Here is a 19,723-nt window from a genome sequence, read left to right as displayed (position 1 = left end):
CATGAAATGGCAAGTAAGCTTCCAGTGCTGAACTTTCAGAACAACATTCCATGTGGACATCAAATTGGATGGAAAATACTGCATACACATCCCTTCCACACAACTACCAAATTAAGTCGCATATGCCAGCAACTTGGTGCTAGGGTAAAAAAAAAAAAAAAATGAACAGAAGCAAATTCTTACATGTTGCAACCAACCAATTTTTTACCTATAACCTTTAACAATGTCAGGTCCCCAAGGAAGCGGAGAGTACGCACATTATTAGCCTGTGACAACAGCATGTTTTGGAAGAAGTTGTATTTCAGGATCCTCTCTCAGAGAACACTGCATCTTTAAAAGGATAACTTTTGGATGGTAGCAAAAAATGACTTCTTCAGTATCTAATACCCGAGTTGTAGACAACTAATTATTAATGACAAAATGCTACTTTTTCAAACCTAAGGATCCTTAACTGTAGGTCACTCTATATATTCATAAAAATAAATTGGGCTCAAATTCTCCTAACAAGATCTTTATTTAATTGCATGCAGAAGTTGGTATGTCTACTTAGGGCCTGGTAAAAGAGAGTTTTGGCAATAAAGACACATTCCATTTGCACAGGTGCACAGCTGGATTGTACGCAGACAACTAGCTTGCATAAGTTTGAATATGTCCCATAATGGATCTGTCGTTAGGAAAAAATAGATTATATGCAATCAAACTGATTATTTATTGATGTTAATTTATGTTTATTGCAGTTTATATATCCTAAATCTATCCGTGCATATTCTAATGTTTGCCCTTGTTATCTTCTTTTAGAGAAGCTCTACTCTGAAATCCCTCTGGCTCAATGGGGTAGCATATAAAGGCTCTTCTGTTCAGATCTCCAAAGCCTCATTATGTATTCTCCTGCTGTCTCACTCTCCTGTACTGAACACGTGAATCCTGTGAATCAGGAAATCCTTTCCCTACCTTTGTTTCTCCTGAAAGCAGTAAAAACCATAAGAACAGACAGGAAAAGAAATACCTTTTTGTCAATCAATACCCCTTTAATCTTTTTTTCCATTTTTTTTTTTTTTGTGAAAAATAAATCATCACTGCATTTATTTGCTGTTTTTCTAAGAAAGAAAGTGGAAAATGATTTATTTTTCAGACAAAGCAACCTTCCAGAAGGTCAATACTAGAGAATTGCTCAACACAATTAAGTTACCCAGAAAGAGCTAGAGCTCACGGGGTGGCTCCATCATGCTGAAATTTGTAATCGCAGTGAAAGAAAAAGTGCCCATGTGTTATTCACCACAACAATCATGTTAGAGGCTCCAGGTATGTTGGTAAGAAAAAAAATGATTAAAAAAAACCAGCTGATGCTAATATGAACCTTTTTTGAAATATTAATAAGGGGTCCTTTTTTTTGTACAAACGTGTACAAAATCATGAACAAATGTACAAATATATCCTAATTCTTGTAAAAAGGAACAAATATTCAAAAATACCACAGATGAACACAGTTTAATAATGAATACACTGAATTGTGACACAAATATTAATAATTTAGCTTTTAAAAGCAAACTTTATTTTTAAATTTTATTTATTATTATTTATCTACGTCACAAGTTAGTAATTTATACATCAAATAAATGTACTACAAGGATCAATGGAAAACAGAGAAGACTGAAGGCAAAGATGAGGATGTTAGGAAAACTAGCAGGCTGAGGACTTAGGAGACCTGAGTCCAACAGCTTGCTCTGTCCCAGGCTTCCTGTATGATACTGGATGAGTCACTTAGTACAGTACCAGATGTTTAAGGATATTTAGGGGTGCTTGTAGATGTAAAACAAACAAACAAAACAAAACAAAACAAAACCAACCAACCAAAGTGCTTTACTTTAAACTTGGCATGTTCTGGGGCCATGCCCAACGCATGTCCAGAGAGGCAGCATGTTACTTCAACCCAGCTTGCCTGATGTCTGTAAAGATTGTGCGCTTTAGTGGGGCTTTTTTGGCACTTTTATCTAATAGCTGATTGAATCAGCTTTAGCTAAAAGTGCCAAAAAGCCTTGCTGAAGTGCCCAATCTATATGGACGCTGCAGAGCTGGGTCGAAGTAAAGCACTGCTTCTTTTGGTAAAGCAAGCGTTATTTTTAAATTATTTTTTAACATCTGCAAGCAACCTAGATGCTTAACTCTGTTTGATGGGTTTAGCAATGATTAATGGTAGCTAGCTGCCATTCTGCCTTGGAGTGTTAGGATCTTCATCTCTTTATATCTTAGTTCCCCATGTATGAAATGAGAATAGTAATAAATAACTAACTCACAGGGCTGTCACGAGGACAAAAGACTCCCCTTGAAATCCTAAGCCTCTGATCAGCCAGCCAGAAAGTGTCAATTAGTGCTGGATTTTGCTGATGTGGAAGTTTGTCTATCCACAGTTACTGGATTGAGACAATCATCTCATTTCTTACATGCCAATCGATAACTTTCAAATTGTCAGTTGTAACTGGGTTTTGCATATGAGTATGGCCAAACATACTTTTAGGTACTTTAAAAAAGGAGGGAGAACTCCTGCTGCTTGGGAGCATGAACCCACTGATACTATCTAACTGTTGCATCTACATGATCCTGTAGTGCTACAGGTTACTTAAATCACTCTGACTCTGAATAAAGCAATAAAGTATGTGCACATGTGTGTCTGCATGAAGAAAGCTAGCACACTGTAGGGACAGTGAGTGAGTGAGTGAGTGAGTGAGTGAGTGAGTGAGTGAGTGAGTGAGTGAGTGAGTGAGTGAGTGAGTGAGTGAGTGAGTCAGAGACCGGGAGAGAGACAGAGAGAGTGTGTGTATGTGTGCATGCATGTTACCATGGCCAAAGCCAGGGTTCTGGCAACAGTGGCTGGGCTGTCTGCAGTGGCAGACAGTGCTCCAGCGAGAGCTGGGGTGCTGGCAAACAAAGCAGCACAGCATTCAGAGACTCTGGCACCATGGCCACAGCTCTGGCAAGGTGGTGGTATGGCTTCCAGTGACAGCCAGCATTCCAGCTTTTGCCAGGGCAAAAGCAGCCCTGCAGCACTGTGATCAAGGCCGTGGCAACAGGGGTGTAACTTCCTATGGCAGCACCGAGCCCCAGCTTTAACCAGGGTACAGGCAGCTCTATGAGTAGCATGGGCTGAAGACCTTTCCCTGTAGCTAGAGCACAGCAGCAGGGCTTTCCTATATGGCAGTCAGCTCCGCAGTGAGAGCCAGGTGCTGGAAACCTAAGAAGCACCATGGGGTCCCACAACAGCAGTCTGAATTCTAGTGGGAATCAGGAGCTGACAGTCCCAGTAGCACTGTGGACAAACCCCACCATACCCTTGCTACAACCAAAGCCAGGGCTCTGACAGACGTGATGGGGCTTCCTGTGGTGGCAGCCAGCACTCCAGTGAGAGCACTCCAGCCAGAAGCTCTGCCACTGTGGCCACAGCCTGCTGAGTCTTTTGCCCTGGCTCTGGCCACAGTGGCAGGCCATCTGACGGCAGTTCTACTTTGTGCTGTTCTCCCAGAGGTGCTGATTGCCACCATGGGAAGCCCTACCACCGGAGCCAGAGCTGACACAAAAGTTGGTGGTTCAGATGACCCAGGTCAGCAGGCTGGATCTGGCCATGGGGATTTGACACCCCTGCTCTAAGGAGATACACAATTCTCATGGGTTGGTGGTTTCACACCCTGTATTTGGACACGTGTTCTTATGAGATGGATAACTTAAATCAATATTTGTGGTCTTGTTTGTTCTTCAGAGAAAGAAGAAAATGCATCTCACCATTAGTGGAAAATTTTTAAATATCTGGCTAATGAAAAAAGGAACAATTCGCATTCCTTCTAACAATTTGCAGCCTGTCAAATAGTCCCTAAGGTTTTCCGGGCCACTTCCCCTGTTTTACTATATGGTCCTCTGCTTCATTTTCTTTATTTTCATATCATTATATACTATGTTGTTTTAATTTTTTGTAAACTGTCAGAGTGGATAATATTATAGTATGTTTTTGGCAAAAAATATCAAGTATAAATCATGTAAATGCTATTATATTATGTATAAGTGTTATTGTTAATTTTATTATATTGCTTTACCAAAAGCTGTAAATAATATGTCTATGTTAATTCCTGAATGGTCCCACAAAAAGCTATAGGCTATATCAGCCTATTCTCAGAAGTATGAAAATTAAGTACTGGTTCATGCTGTTCCTATATCAAAATGAACTGCACTTGTTATCAACACAGCTCCAAAAATCCAGTAACATTTTCAAACCTCTCCCTTGCTGATGAGTCACTGAATTGATTTCCACTATAGGGTAGCCCTACGGCAATTAAAGCACAAATAGATTCAAACAATGTTCAGTATCTTATTTGAACCTGCAACAGAAAAAAAAGAATCAAAACTAGATCTCTGCCTTAAACCAGGCTGCTAGGTCAGGTTTATGGCATTGTACCACCAGTACAGCAATCTCAGACCTGATTCCATAGTTTTTCCCCGGCTTTTTCTCCTGACTTGCTCAGACTCTTAACGTTATTTCAGATGTGATATTTCTTGTCAGCTGTTTAAAATTTGCTTGGGATAGCTAAAGAAATAACATTTTAAATAGGAACTTACACTGATCTAGATTGTACTGTCCTTACTCACCTTAGGATATGGACACATGAGCAATCCACTTCAGTTTAAAAAGGAATAGGACTTTACTGTGTCAGCTGCTCTGTGGTTAGTGCACATGTGTGAATTCTTATCTTGTGGTAAATGGAAACTAAAGAAGAGAAGCTTAAGTATCTATGAAAGAAGGCTAAACTCTCACAGAGCAGCTAACACAGGGTAAAATCCTGACCCTTTTTTACCCCAAAGTGAATCAGTAGTATAATTAGAGGTGGTCAACCAGGGCATGGGCCTTGGGTATTTATTATGGGAGACACTGGAATGGAGGCAGTGGGAACACCAGAGAAGCAGCAGTGGACTGTGCTCAGCACAGGCTCACTCAAAGGCTGTTAGTTTCAGCCACATCAATCAGAGGCAGATGACTCTGCCCGTTGCCCGTCACGATCTCTGAACAACCCAATCCCGCCCCCCCCCACAGTTCTTCCTCAGCTCTGCTCAAGGAGAAGAAACAGCTAGCTATGCCTCTGTGCTAAATTGTTCATTCATTCATACCCAAATTGTATGAACAGTCTCACGGAAATCTCTGGGTCTCATTTCGTCAGGCTCTGTTCAGTAAATATATGACAATCTGGCTCCTTTGAAAAAAGATATGAAATTAACTAAGAAGTTAGTGCTTCGGTCTGGTAAAAAATTGGGAGCATTGCTGTAATACTACACTAAGCAGAGAAGAACCAATTACTGGTTCATTGGACCTCACATTCAGGAGTGGCAATAGATTGGTTCATGTCCTTTGCTTCCTGGTCTATCTAATTGTCAGCCAGAGGCTGTGGAATCTCACAAGTGGTGGGCCAGAGTTTTTGCCAGAGCCTGAGGGAGCCTGCATTTGAAAAGAAGCCATGTTTGCTGACAGCATATTATATATATATATATATATATATATACACACATATATACGGCAAAACTATCACAGGCAGGAAAAAAAGGATGGGCTCTGCACAGTCTATTTCAAAGAGCCCTACAAACCCATGGATGTTGACTGTTTTGTTTCCTCCTTCCATTGTTTCATATTTTATTTTCTTTAATTTTCTAATGTTGTTCTTGTATATATTTTTCTCATTTAATGAAAACTGTACACTTTTCTTTCAGAAGAATGAGTATCTTGTCCTAATGGGACTAAGTTTTGTAGTTCATCCTCATGTGCTTGTGCTTGAGCACTTATCACAATAAATTGATTTATTTCTAGGGTTAAGTTCCATGCAAAAGGATAAACAGATTAAAATGCAAACACCTATATGAGTTCTAAGAAAAGGTAAATATGGATATACAAAGAAAAACAGGCTGTGTTTTTATTTGCAATACAGAAATGTTACAGAACAACAAACAGAGAACTTTAAATGCTTTCTAAAAAGCCATACTTACTTGTGTTGATAAGAAACTGGTTTGAAACTCCAGGGTGATCTACATCATGTATTGCACTAGCAAAAATTGCTGCAAGAATCTCTAAATCGGTGAACACTGCCTGGAAAACCATAAAATAGAAATTACAATTATTAACCAAAGAAGCTACCTTTTCATGAAAAATACAGTATATTGACATTATCTCTTAAGCAAGAAAAGAAAATATATCTTGCAATGTGATTTTAACATAATAGGTGTTTTTAAAAATCCTTTAAAAATAGAAACCATCATAAAAGTTTTGGAAAATATTCCATTACATCTGTGAAACATTTTGGGTCTGTGTACAAACAGCTACTTTTAAATATAAATGTCCTCATTTTTAGGGTTGATGAGAGGTGGCAAGAGCACTGAATTCAATGGGAGATTTTTTTTCAGAATTTTTCCAAAAGGTCATTTGTGTTTTGATTACTAAATATAGAATTCAGTGCCTAAACCATAACACCGAAGTATGAAATAGTCGCATCAAAATTTTATCATTTGGCATTACCCCAGGTAGCATATCTGTTTTGCATTGAACATGCCTATACTGCATGATCAACATGGAAAACCTTAAAATGTTTCAAACAAGCATGCCTCCCAAGTAATATTGGGAATGGTTATAATTTATGATTTATTGCATCTGTAGGCTGCAAAGCATTTATCCTACCTCTGACTGAATCTTCTCCACAAGGTCATTATGAAAACAAGAACACAGAACAGTAATGGATATCCTGGACTCACATTATACAATGTCTTTCATAAGCTAATCAAAATCTTAATCTTAAAAAGTATGGCCACAACAGTATGCAGGCATGCAGGAAGATGTTTGTTTTCCACAAGCTAAAACACTGCTGAAAGCAGGCTGTGAAGAGCAGCTGTATTGAAAAACCAAGTGATGCTCCTGGCAATCAGGGTGGCTTCCTGTTGAAGTAAGTGGTAATGTAGCTCCTTTTGCAAGCAGGACCCTTCTCTGCTATGAAGATCTTTTTCAAGATTTTGTGGAGAACGAAGCATTCCTTGAGATACAACTACAGCCCTCAAAATAGCCAATTCAGTGAGTAGGTAAGAGAGGAGGCACTTGGCAGCTTGGAACATCGGGGGTCTTTACACGTGCCTCAGGGGGGAAGAGCAAGTCTCTGAGAGCCGCTCTAACTGAAGTGCCTACAGCGTCTTGTGTATTCAATGTCCCACGCTTCAAAACGGCATTGGGGGCACTTTAACTAAAGCTTGTTCATCGCTGCCATTTTGAAGCACAGAGATGCTGAATACATAAGATGTGGAAGCTGCTGGAGCATGCTAATTAGCATGCTCCAACAGACTTGATTAATCAAGTCTGCTCTGACATGCTGTAATTACAGTGCGTTGGAGCAGTGTCCCCACATGTGTACAGGGACTCATTGGACCCCATGAGACAAAGGCCAAAATGCAAATCAGATGCAAGTGAATGCAAATCCTTCTGAGTCACTATCATTTCACCCGTTTACATCAGCGGTGAATTTGTTCTCAACACTCTACTAGAGAATGCATAGGCTTGCTAAAATAAGCCTGGAATAATGCTCCATTAGAGCCTAATAATAGAAGTGGAAAGAGATTCAAACCTTTTGTGAGCTTCCTTTTACCTTACATGTGTTAGCTCTTTAAATACCTCATGTAAAAAGCATTAATTAAATTAAAAACATCTGCATTTAATTTTTTTTTGAAAAACAAAAATCCATTATGAACAGGGGTGCTCACCCTCTTGCCTGCAGGCCAATTGCAGCCTGTGAAGGCACAGCACCTGGCCTCCATGGGAAAGCTCCCTGCTAGAAAACTCCATGCACAGCTCACCATGGATCAGGAAATTTGGTGGAGGGGGAGCAATGGCCATTTATATGGAATACCTTCCCCCTGCCAGATTCCCAACCCCAAGCTCTGTGAGCCAGTCAAAGCCAGGCTGGGCCCCCTTCCCTCCCTGGGCCCCACCCACACCCCTTTTTCCACCATGGGGCTGATTTGCAGATGGGCCATGTTCCCTTCCCCCATGCTGGGCCAGGTTGGAGCCAAGACATGCCCTCTTCCTCACTGTGGGTCCAGGCTCGGGCCAGGCTGCCTCTCCAAATGGCCAGATTGTGCCCACTGTCCTGATCCTGGATGCTGGATCAGAACCACCATCTAGGTTGCAGTTGGACCAGGCACTGCCCATTCAGCCCACCAGGGAAAAATGGTTGTGCACCACTGCACTAAGAATGTAATATAAGTGTTGTGCTTCCTGACAATTTTAATATTTGTATGGTGGTGAACTCAGTTTAGAGAACTAGAGGTTAAAGAAGCAGAAAAATACCAAAACAATCATTTCTGACATAAAATATGCTGTATTTCATTCATGCTTAAGGAAAAAAAAAAAATCATCACATCCTGCCAGCACCTTCCCGGCATAATTCCTACTGGTCTAATTGAGAGTGCCACATGGTAAATGGTGACTGGATATGGCCAGGTACTTACTTAAATTGTGATTTTCCAAGAAATTAACCAAAAAAAAAATTAATAAAAATAAAATTCTGGCTTCCTGGTGGAAGCCAGCAGTCCTTGCTACTGCTGCAGCCTGGCCTCGCAGCCTGCCCAGGAGGAGAAGGCACTGGCTGGCAGCACAGCATAAAAGGCAGGAGTCAAGATGGCAGCTGAGGGGCAGGGCCACACAAAGGGCAGGCAGCAGTCAAGACAGCAGCTGCCCCCTTGTCCCTCCTCCCCCTGGGACCCCTCTACCAAATCAGGACCGAGGGGTGGGGCCTCTGTGCCAATCAGTATTGAGGAGCAGGACTGCCCTGAAATGACCATGAAATTGATTCTGTGGGCGGTAAAAATTGCTCTCTCTTGCAGCAAGTTATGTAGGTCCCTAGACATGACCTGTAGATACTAAGCAGATGATGGAAACAGTTTACATAATTATGGTAGCAGTGGATGGATAGTATTTGTCACCAAACACGACACAGTGGTTTTAAAAAAAAGGTCCTGTGGCATTTCACATCCTATATAAAAGTAAACAAACATGGGTCTATACTAAATGCCTTTAGACAAGTATGTTTCAAGACTGAAATTTCAAGAATGTCTATTATCAAAAAAGGCAACAGGATTGCAGATATTGGAGTTATTTACATTTAGCTTAAAAAGTTTCTGATATTTTGCAAATGTGCATGTGTGTGTGTTACCCTCCTTCCTGTACTCCTTCATCTACATGTGCATTTACCTCTAGAGCTGGGGTTGATAGCAGCACGTGCGTAGACTGAACAACATCTGCAGCATGTATGTTATTGTGATATGCAACATCTGCATGATAATGATCTTCCAGGGTCATTAAGTATGTTATTAAAGTATCTACTGGAATTTTAAATGTTTTTAACAAATCTCGTTCCTAGAGGAAGAAAGAGAAAACAGTCACGTTTATAAGGCACATAATGATTGCTGGGATAGGTAAAGAGCACTAGGGCCCACTTTCATCTTGCCTACCTGAAAAATGGTGTGCATGACGACAGTCAGAGGTCGGTTCCCAGATAATTCTGCTATTCTGAAAACATGAAGGCCCCACTTGTTCACATCTTCTAGTTCCTAGAAGAAAATCAGGCAACAGAAACTCATAAATCTACTACTACAATTCCCAATTATTTCTGACTAAAATAACTACAACAACAGACTCATACAGATTTGAGCTAGCAACCTGGTTGAGCCACTGTGAAAATAATGTTAAATGTTCTGAAAGGGTAAAAACTTCTACTACTAACCTCATTAATTTTTGAATTTGCAGCTACCAGCTTTCCAGATTATAACTCACTAGGTGGCAAGAGTCTCTCTTTTAAGTGGATTGCTCTAGAGGGAGAAATGCTACAGCATCTTGAATGAGCTGAACTGACACATTTTGCTACTTCACTGCCCAATAAGGGAAAAAGGGAAAAGGGCAGTTAGAAGAAAACCTCCAGAGATGCTGAAGGTCTACTGCTATTCTCACTTATTGTGTTTATTCTCAGAAAAATGTTTAAATAAAGTGGGGGAGGGGAGGTGTCCTGAAAGCATAAAATTAAACAGATTTAAAAATGTGTAAATCCAAAAGTGAATGAAGAATTAAATTGTGCACCAATTGTTATATTACTGACAGGGTAACTTTACTATGTGACCCAATATCCCGGGAAATTTTACTTTTAAAAGATGAGTGCAACTGATGTACAAAATGAAATGATGCAACTGCAGAAAGGACTTACAAGGAGGGATCCAATGCCAGATACAGTTGTGTCATTTCAAACTGATGCTGCCGCTACGTATTTCGATTCCTCTCATAGTATCTGTTATAATAAATGTTTGCTTTCAATTCTGCTGATATTATTGATGAATACATACCTCAATAATACATGCACAATGTTAGCTTACTTTACATTACGAACTCTTTAGCTAAAAAAAACTCCCACTGAAATCCTGTTGGTGGAGTTTTATTACACATTAATAGCCTGATTCTTACTTCACTTATTTTTTCACTGGATATGATTTACAGAAATCTCAGTGAAATCAGCATCTGATGATAGAACTTGAAATCAATGGCTGTATAAAGAGTATGGAATAATACCCTAGAAACCATTTGCCTATCACTAACCTTTATTAAAATAGCATGATAGGGTGCTGGGGCTGTGTTAGACAACAGGTTAAGACATGAAATGTTCCTCACCTTGGCAAGACCATCTTCTTGATCAGTTTTAACTCCAAATCTGGGGATACTAGAATTAGTTAAACTGGAGCTATGCATCAGTTTTTTTACTCCACTGATCTGGGACATCGGTCTCTTCTTTTTCTCTTTCTCTTTCTGTGTTGGAGAAGGTATTTCCACTTCATGTTGCTTGTCTGTAAAGAAGAGAGAGAAAACAAGACTGAAGATCATTTTCCATACTGATTAAAAACAATATTTCATCCACTTCAGTGTTAAGATTTATTTATGCACATTGCAAGACTTCCAGAAAATACTATTTTCTAAACTAAACTATGGAGATCCTGCTACAGACGAGCCACATTCCCAATTATTGCTCACTAAAAATAACCCAAAGCAATTAAGTAGAATAGAGACCAACAGAGATAGAAGGAGGCACAGCTTTATTCCCAACATTGTTTTATTCTTTCTGAATTGGCTTTGAGAGTAATTTGTGGCTGTGCCTTTCTCGCTTGTAATTTGTATGGATGTAGTCTTTTCTATGAAAATAAAAGTACTAGAGGAATTCCCATAGCATGGAAAATTCCCAAAGATTTAAACTTTTGAACTGGAACTACCAATTTTGTTTAAAAAGGCAAAAACAATATTTTTTTTCCAACTTTTTATTATGTTTTCTAGGCCTTAAGACTTCGATTTTGATTCTCATGTATACTAAGGTTTTCTATGCTAGAAAGCTCCTGCCGTAAATGTAAATCCACCTAAGGGAGACAGTTTATAGCAGAGAAAGTTGTTCTGACACTATAACTTATGCCCATTCCTAAACAAAATAAGCTATACAGAAGAAACAAACTTATACTATTATAACTACACTTACATAGGAGCTTTTGCCAGGGTAGCAACGTTGGTTAGGGGTGCTGTTTTTTTTCACACTCCTAATCAAAAGAACTGTGTCAGAAAAAACTTTTTTTTTAGTGTGGACCGAGGCTGATGTGACTTCATGCTGCACTGCTGGAGCAAAAAGGGCTTAAAATGGGGGTATATTACACTTGAATCCACTTTAAGGTCCTTTTACACTGTAAGAATGATAAGAAGTGTCTATCATAAATAAGAAGCAGCCCCTTTTGAGTCTGGATTTGATCATGTTCAATTCACTTGGAAATGGGTCCCTTCAACTGCTTCCATTTTAACCAATACAAGTAGATGGAAAAGAACAAAGTCTGGTGAAGGTGAATACTAAACCTATATTTTTCTAATCGGTAGAACTTTATATAAAATGGTATCTCTGTTCTTCCTCACACTTAGAAATCCCTTTCCCTTATTGTATGTAGCAGTAGGATATTCTTAAATGCAACAGATTCTAAAGTCAGTCTAAATGTGACTTGCAAGTGTCTGCAAAGGACAGAAAAAGTTTCTTTTTTGCTTCCCCATGAAGTATAAAAGGAAGCGAGGGCTTTCCTTTTTAACAACTGAGAAATAGTAAGAGAAGCAAGTCACTATTTTCCCATTTTTGAAAAAGGATTCTTTAATTGGCAAAGGACTGATGAGCTGAATGTAACCTTTTTTTATCCCTCAGATGAAGAAACAAGATTTGTGTGCATATGCATGCATGCAGTCTTTTGCAATAGAAAGTTTTTCTTCCAAATGTTTGTCATTAATTTGAAACACAGCTTTTTTCAAATGTTCTTTTTAAAAGTGGTGTGTAAAAAATTTTAAACATTCAAACTAAAATAATCATCTCACGCTTAATTTTTCTAGTTTATGTTTTGTGATGAAAACTACAGTATGGTTCTCCAAGGAGACCTCTGGCAAAACTAGTGTTACGCCTCAGCTCTGTATTCTTGGGCAACTCTGGCACAGGATGCAGTCTGTCTGACTCACAAAGGACTCACCCCCCCCCCCTCCCTTCCTCTACCTAAACGAAACTGATTAAGATGCAGTGAGAGACGCACCTAAAACTCTCCAGATAAGGGTGATAAGAGTGAAACAACTGCCCTAGGTCTCATTTACATCTGAGATGGAACCAGATGACCATTCATTTACATGAGAGATGGAAAACAGAAAGCCTGAAGCAGAGACTGCAGTGAATTCTGGGACCAGAGAAGCAGGAGAGCACTGCATGATGGGGAATCTGTGCTTCCAATGTTAATCAACCCATGTTCACACACACCCAGCTCAGCATTTATCAGACCAGTTCTAATCTGGATTTGCTAAGGACTTTTCTCCCCCCAGACACACACACACACACACACACACACACACACACACACACACACACACACACACACACACACACACACACACACAGAGCTCTAAGTTTAATAGGCATCTCGGGCCGTACATTCCCCGGTCCCACTATGGGAGGCCTATTTAAACTTGATTGACTAAAACTCGGTTGCCGGGTTAGGGAATGCTGAGGCAAGAGACCGAGTCCGAGGGGGTATGGGCAACATTTGAACAATGGTTAAGGGTTCATCACAGCATCCAGCCTGCTGGAGCCCTAATCCCAGGTGTTGTCGTATCTTTCCCGAGACGACTGGTGGAAGTCCTCTCCACAAAAGGTTAAAGCAATTATTGGGGTGCTCATAAATCTGGAAAAGTCATGCTAAGCTGAGGCTTGTGCACAACAAGTAAAAATCCAAAATCCTGGTGCTGCAAGCTATCTATTGTTCCTAAAGAAACCATGAGATATCCCATCAGTATATCTGCCATCCATAGGAATTTCAAGCTGGCTCCCAAGTATTTGGGTTACTCCCTAATCTTAAGTGTTTCCTGATTATCAATCAGCTTCCTGAGATGGTCCGAACCAGATAACCCCTTGTCAATAGAAAAGACAATGATTTACACTACTGAGGGTGCTTCGAAGCAGCTGAACTGAGGGTATAAAAATCTGTAAGTGTGTGTGCTGAGAGAAAGAAAGAAAAAGAAGAAGCAGGAGGAAAGAGGGAGAAAAGGAAAGAAGAAGAAAACTCCTGTGCTGACACTATCCCCTGTCATTCTTGGGACGCTGGAAGAACAGATCGTCTCTCTCTTCAAGGATTGTGCTACGGACTGTGCCTGTCAGTTTTGCAGCCTGAGTACCGTAGACTAGGTGAGACCCCAGCGTTCTGTCTCTTCTGTCTAGGCATAAACTTCTGAACCTGAACTGTATTAGTTAAGCCTGAGCTAAGTTTCCCCAAATACTTAGTGAAACCAGGGTAGTATTGTCATTGTTTGTGTTTGTTTTTCTTTTGCATGTCTATTACTACTAGTACTATTATATATTTCATATGCTTAGCAATAAATAACTTTTATAGTCAAACTGGTAGTAATTGGGTATATTTTTCCTTCTCTGCTTCTCTTTCCTCCCGTGCTCTGCAGCAACGCTTCTTTTTCCTATGCTAAAGATCACTGTGAAGCCTAAATTATTGTGGGGTCTGCTCATCAAGAGGCCAAAGATTGGGACGTGCTGAGTTTGAAACACATAAGGGGATCAGCTTGTACAGGCTGATTGACCCAGTTTGACTCAGACGTGCCCTTATGAACTGAATGCTGGCCCATGAGGGTGTCAGCTGGACACCCAGCCGGATTCAGAGGGATTCTGTTTACCTGTGTGCTTGTGTCTGACTGCATTTTATTGTTGCTCTTATGAACTGATTCTTGGCATATGAGGGTGTCAGCCTGTCCATGCTGATCAGCCCGGCCAGATCAGGAGTGTCACGTTAATTTGCGTGTGTTTGTGTGTATGACTGATTTGGTGACTGGAGGAACCCAGTTCCATTGAAATCGAGTCCTGCAAGATAGCTCCACTGGGGGTGAGGGCTTGCAGAAGTGAGAAATACAGCTCCGTATAGTAACACAAGCAGCACATTGACAGAATCACCAAGACCCTAGAAACTATCCCTAATAAATGAGCACACCCCAAAGTAATGGGCAAATTTGGTAACACTAGGGAAGTCAGGACTGATATTTTTAATATAGAAAAGCATGGGAAAAAACGTAAAACTGCTTGAAAACAAGCAGAACAGAGATGAATGAGGCCTTTATAAAAAAAATAAAGTATAAACTTCCCTCCTCTTGCACCATTCATCTTTAATGGATAAAGTGAAACTGCACGGGGACAGCAGCTGTATTTTCAGATTACTGCTTGCCTCTGCAACTTTCTGGATGTTTACCTTTCAGGGGCCTGCACTTACAGAAATATATGGAGAATTCCTGTTAGATCACAGCAAAGGAGAATGTAAAAATGTCATCAAGTTTGAGCCTGGAGCACTGAGTTCTCTCATTCCCCTCACTGTTCTTCACTCTTCTCGTGGGACCAATCAAAAAAAAGGGTGGGGAGGGGGGAAAGAAGGCAGGGGGAAAGCGCATTTAAGTTCTGGACTGGTGAAAACTGACAACAGATGAAGAGCAGTGACTCGTGTGCATGTCTTGATGTTTATAGTTTCAGTCATATGCACAAATTTTAGATCCATCAAAGGGGAGGACTATAAACTGAACTGTCAGATGAACTCAAGTGAAAGGAAGTGTCTGTCTGAAAGATTTTAGATTTGCTATGGAATTCCGTGGGATTTCCTGATGTTTTCTTAAACAGCCTAAGCTGCAAGTCCTGGACCCTTTTGTGTTTAAAGCAAGATCATTTTATGTATTGGTATTGTTAGTGGTATTTCTCCATATGGCACTGGAGAAATATGCAGCCACAAATCAAACCGGTTGATAGATTCTATCCTAATTTTCCTATAAATATCCTGTTATTACTGAAAATTGCATATATGCTATGTGTTTCTTTTAGGACAAATGGACTGTGTTTTTAAGCAAAATCCCAATTTTTCTCATGGACTATTCCTAGCTTTCAAGTGTTGGCAGGGCTATAAAGGCTCAGCAGATAAGCTGAATATTGAATACAGGGAAAAAAACCAGCCAGAGCTGGTTAATAAAAAACAGAATGATTTACATTTTCAGTTAGAAAATATTTCCCTTCCACATATTCTGTTTCTAAATTTGTAGAAATAGAAATTATTACAATAGAAATAATACATTATTAATATATTACATTTAAGGCACAGTTCAATAATTACAGTATTTCTGTCTGTTGTAATGTCACATTTGTATTTCCTCTATAATATATTGCTTTTTTCATTTGATTGCAACCACAGAAAGACAACATTCAGGTTCAACAGATTCTAAGAGTTTGTTTCTCCAGAGCTTTTTTTGCTTGCAGCATGGAGGTTACATATGAAAGACAGAGAGCTACATGTCCTTCTTTCTGTCAAAATCAGTCTTAAGGTTTTAAGTGAAAGCCTGCAAAGATGTCAATATCTCAGTCTTGTTAGTCAAGGGATGCGAGAGGCTTTTCTAAGTGGGTCATCTCCTCAGGCAATCTTATCCTGAGATCTTAAATGATCCTGAGCTTCATCTCTAATACAGAATGATAACTTTCTGTTGGGTGCATGAAATTCAGTGGTACAGACGATTCTCTCACATTCTACTGAAACACTGGGTAAATTAAAGAGACACCATCTGAAGTAATTAAAGAAAGTAGGATAAAACCGATTTTAAAGAAACATGGTAGCAAACACAGTGCAAAAGTTGGTGAATACCAGCCAAATTTTATTTTAATATATCTTTAAAAAAAAAAAAAAAGGCTTGGTCTCCTAATCTAGACACAGGGTCAGTAACATATGGCTCATAGGCCAGATCAGCCTGTGGAGCCACTGGAGCTGGCTACAGAGCTGGAAGGCTTTGCCTCTGCACCCATACTGGGGCTAGGCAGTGAAGTGCAAAGCTGGAGCCACGCTGCTGGAAGCTGTGCCAACAACACTTCTGCTTTTTCCTGCCCCCCACTCCCCAGTTGTAGCATGGACATAGCTCCCAGCTGGTGGGGAACAGAGTGGGGGCTGGGCAGCTTCTAGCTGTGCCTGCATGACAGGCAGGAACATGGGGGGCAAACAAGAGCAATGAAAATACAGCTTCCATCTGCCTGCACCCAGCATAGCTCCGCACTCACTGGAAGCTGTGCCCCCCCTGCAGCTGAGGAACAGAGTGCTGAGGAAAAGTGGCTTTAACAGCCTGAGCACAGTTTCCAGCTGCCTGGCCATGGTGGAGCTCACCTCTGGCTAAAAGCTCCTGGTTTATGTTAAACAAGTTCCCCAGCATCCCAGATGCTTTGCAGCTCTGGGTGGGGCTGTCTGCTCCAAAGAGCAGAGCTGGCCCTGCCCACCTGCTCCCTGGCCAGAGCTCCAGTGGAGACTGCAGGTACAGCAAGGTCTGCCTGGCTTTCCCCTGCCCCACCTCCCCCTCACTGCTCAAGCAGGGATCCCCCCTCCCTCCCTCTCATCTCCCACAGCATGGACCCCGGCATGTGGTATGCTAGCTAATGTTGAGAGAGAGAGAGAGAGAGAGAGAGAGTGTATGTGTGTGCGTATGCGCAATTTCACTGGGACGGGCAGACAGAATAGTGTCGGCTTATGGTTTTTTAAACTAATCAACAGGTCAGATGATAACATCCCTCCATTCCTTCCTTTGAAAAAGCTATTTAAGAAGAGCTTAAACTACTGAGAGAGGCTTTTGCTTTGTTGACAGACTGATAAACACTGCTGATAAACACTGATAAATCCTTCTGGCTTGCTTGCCTGTCAATTTAAAAGCTTCATATCATCAACAGATGCATGCACTGCACACAACCCTTTTGCTTCAGAGTGCTAGCCCAGGGCTGTGGTCTGGCAACACTCTTGCCCCTTGAGGAAGGAGAGGGGAAAAGCCTGGGATGGTGCAGGCAGGGTTGGAGTTTACACCCCTCCCTAATCAGCGCATCCTTCTGGGGCCTGGCCATGTTCCCCTTCAGCTTGGAAATGTGGAAGGGCTGCTCTAGCACCTCCTGGCTTCTTGCTTGAGCCACTGTAGGCATGTGCCTGCATTTCTTTAGTCCAGGGGGAACGTCTGTGCAGTTACAAATTGGTTCAGCCTATCCAGGCTAGACTAACCTGCAAAGATTGAATCAATTCAGGCTCAGGCTTTTTGAATGTCTGTCCCTAGCTCTAGGAGGTTCAGGAAAGTGGTGCCAGCTTAGCTCCTAGCAGCCTGGCCTGGAACAGATTCATGCAAACCTGCCAAAGCTACCCTGAACTAAGCAAACCTGCCAAAGCTTAACTGAACTACAGCTGGGTTGTTCTGGCTTGCAGCCTGAAAAGGTTTCCAGCCCCTGATCTACACAGACATATGTCAATATAGGGGCCAACGCAATCTTAAATTGTGTGCCTGCAAATCACATTTTAAATCAGCATATTGATTACCTAACCATCTTCAATGTCTGTGTATACAGAGCATTGTTTTTATTTATTTGGATATAAAAAGCATTTTCCATTTTTCCCCACAAAACTAAGCAGATAGGACTTTAGAGACCTATTCTATGGACATCTTTACCCCTACTGATATGGGGTCAGTGTTTTCAAGTTCCTCCCCTCCTACAAGCTCTGTGCTTGAATACACTTTCCTAGCAGCAATCTGTTCAGACACTGACTGACTCAAGTTGATCACCCTTTGATCTCCAGACAGGGAGTGCCAATGGACCACCAGTGTATACTGGGATTCAAGTGAGCATAGAAAGCATAGTTATATGCTTTCATCAGGCCAAGAAACCTTTACAGTATGACTGCATACTTCCCTATTGGGCAGACTGGTAAAATGTTGCAAAGATAATGTTTAAATATATCAAACAATGCATAATGAATCATTCCTGTTCTTCTATAAACAGCCTGCAAGATTACTCCATGTTAACCATAATACTGGGTGGAAATACATATATAAAGGTCTTTAACAAGAATACTTTGTTAAATATACTGTAACATTCTGAGAAAAAAAGGAACACAAAATGTGTATGTGGAATAATGTGTACAGGGAAGCAAGGTAAAGAGCTGCAAACTAATTTAATCAATTTTTCTTGCCACCAAATACTGGACAGTGCAGTTATAAAATGCACTCACTTCTAAAAAGAGAAAACAAAAGGAAATGGTATGTAGTTTAATCCATATCCCAGCACTGGGGAAAAAGCATGCATGCAAAACAAGCAACAAAAGCAACACCTTAAAGATATTCACTTCCATTGTGGTCTTACCTAAAAATGTGTTAGATATATATTCCGAGACCTGATTGCCAGACCGGCTCATTTCAGATAAGTGGGTTAGCTCCCGGTTGAGCATTCTTTTAAACTGAAAAAAGGAAAACATAAAAAGCATCTGTTAATGGTCACGAAATATTTAACTCATAATGAGAAAATTCAATTTGCGTTTAATGGAAACAGGAATACAGTATGTTCTGGAATAAATTGGAAAATCAATTATCAAATTATTAACACTAAATAATACCAGTTTACCCATTTACCTCTTCATGGCTGGCACACTGAATTCAAAAACAGATATTTCCCAACTATTTGATTTCAAAGAGACTAGGCCCCTTTTAAAAAATTAAAAACGTTAAATATAGGCATGTGCACAGACAAATATACATTTTTTGCATTCTTTTTTATTTTAATTTAGAAAAAATAACATTTTAATTGTATTTATATACACAGACATACATCTTTGTCATGCTAAGACTATCATTTTTAGCAAATGTCTTCAAATTCCTTGTCTAATCTTTTCTCATGGGAGTTTTTTTTTTCTCTTTGCCCTAGCAGTTAGTGTTCTCCATATATAGCTTAACTAAGATATCTGTGAATTCTTGTTATTCATATGAATATTAAATCCTTTTTAGAATTTTATGCCCTTCTTGTGGCAATGAGTTCTGCAGGTTAATTACATACTGCATAAACAACCCCTTGAAATCTGTTATTTTTCTATATAACTGAATGCCTTTCTCCTCTGGTATTATAAGGAACAGTAAACAGAACTCTGCCGTGTTATTAAAAATTGAACTACTCCTTCAAGCATATGTTAAAACTCGAATTTGTCAGCATTGAATTTTATGTTATTGTGCTAACCTATCACCTGGTTTTATGTCCCTTTAAAATTGCTCCCAGTCTTCTCTTGTCTCAACTAAACAAAACATTTCGTT

At 40.3% G+C, this 19,723-nt stretch overlaps 1 protein-coding gene across 5 annotated transcripts in view; it reads right to left on the bottom strand.

Moving 5' to 3' along the window:
- Positions 1–19,723, bottom strand: part of PDE4D (phosphodiesterase 4D) — a 1,195,501-nt gene that overhangs the window by 7,820 nt on the left and 1,167,958 nt on the right. For all 5 annotated transcript variants that reach the window (XM_014594068.3, XM_019495890.2, XM_019495889.2 and 2 more), the window contains 5 exons: positions 18,786–18,879; positions 10,721–10,893; positions 9,517–9,615; positions 9,257–9,421; positions 6,016–6,115 (listed from right to left, as the gene is read on the bottom strand). In XM_014594068.3, coding sequence (XP_014449554.1) covers positions 6,016–6,115; positions 9,257–9,421; positions 9,517–9,615; positions 10,721–10,893; positions 18,786–18,879 — 631 coding nt within the window. The remainder of the gene's footprint in view (positions 1–6,015; positions 6,116–9,256; positions 9,422–9,516; positions 9,616–10,720; positions 10,894–18,785; positions 18,880–19,723) is intronic.

The sequence above is a fragment of the Alligator mississippiensis genome, chromosome 3 (assembly GCF_030867095.1).
Source record: "Alligator mississippiensis isolate rAllMis1 chromosome 3, rAllMis1, whole genome shotgun sequence".
Taxonomy (NCBI): Eukaryota; Metazoa; Chordata; order Crocodylia; family Alligatoridae; genus Alligator; species Alligator mississippiensis.
The sequence above is the reverse complement of the archived record's forward strand: the minus strand, read 5'-3'. Positions and strand labels throughout refer to the sequence as shown.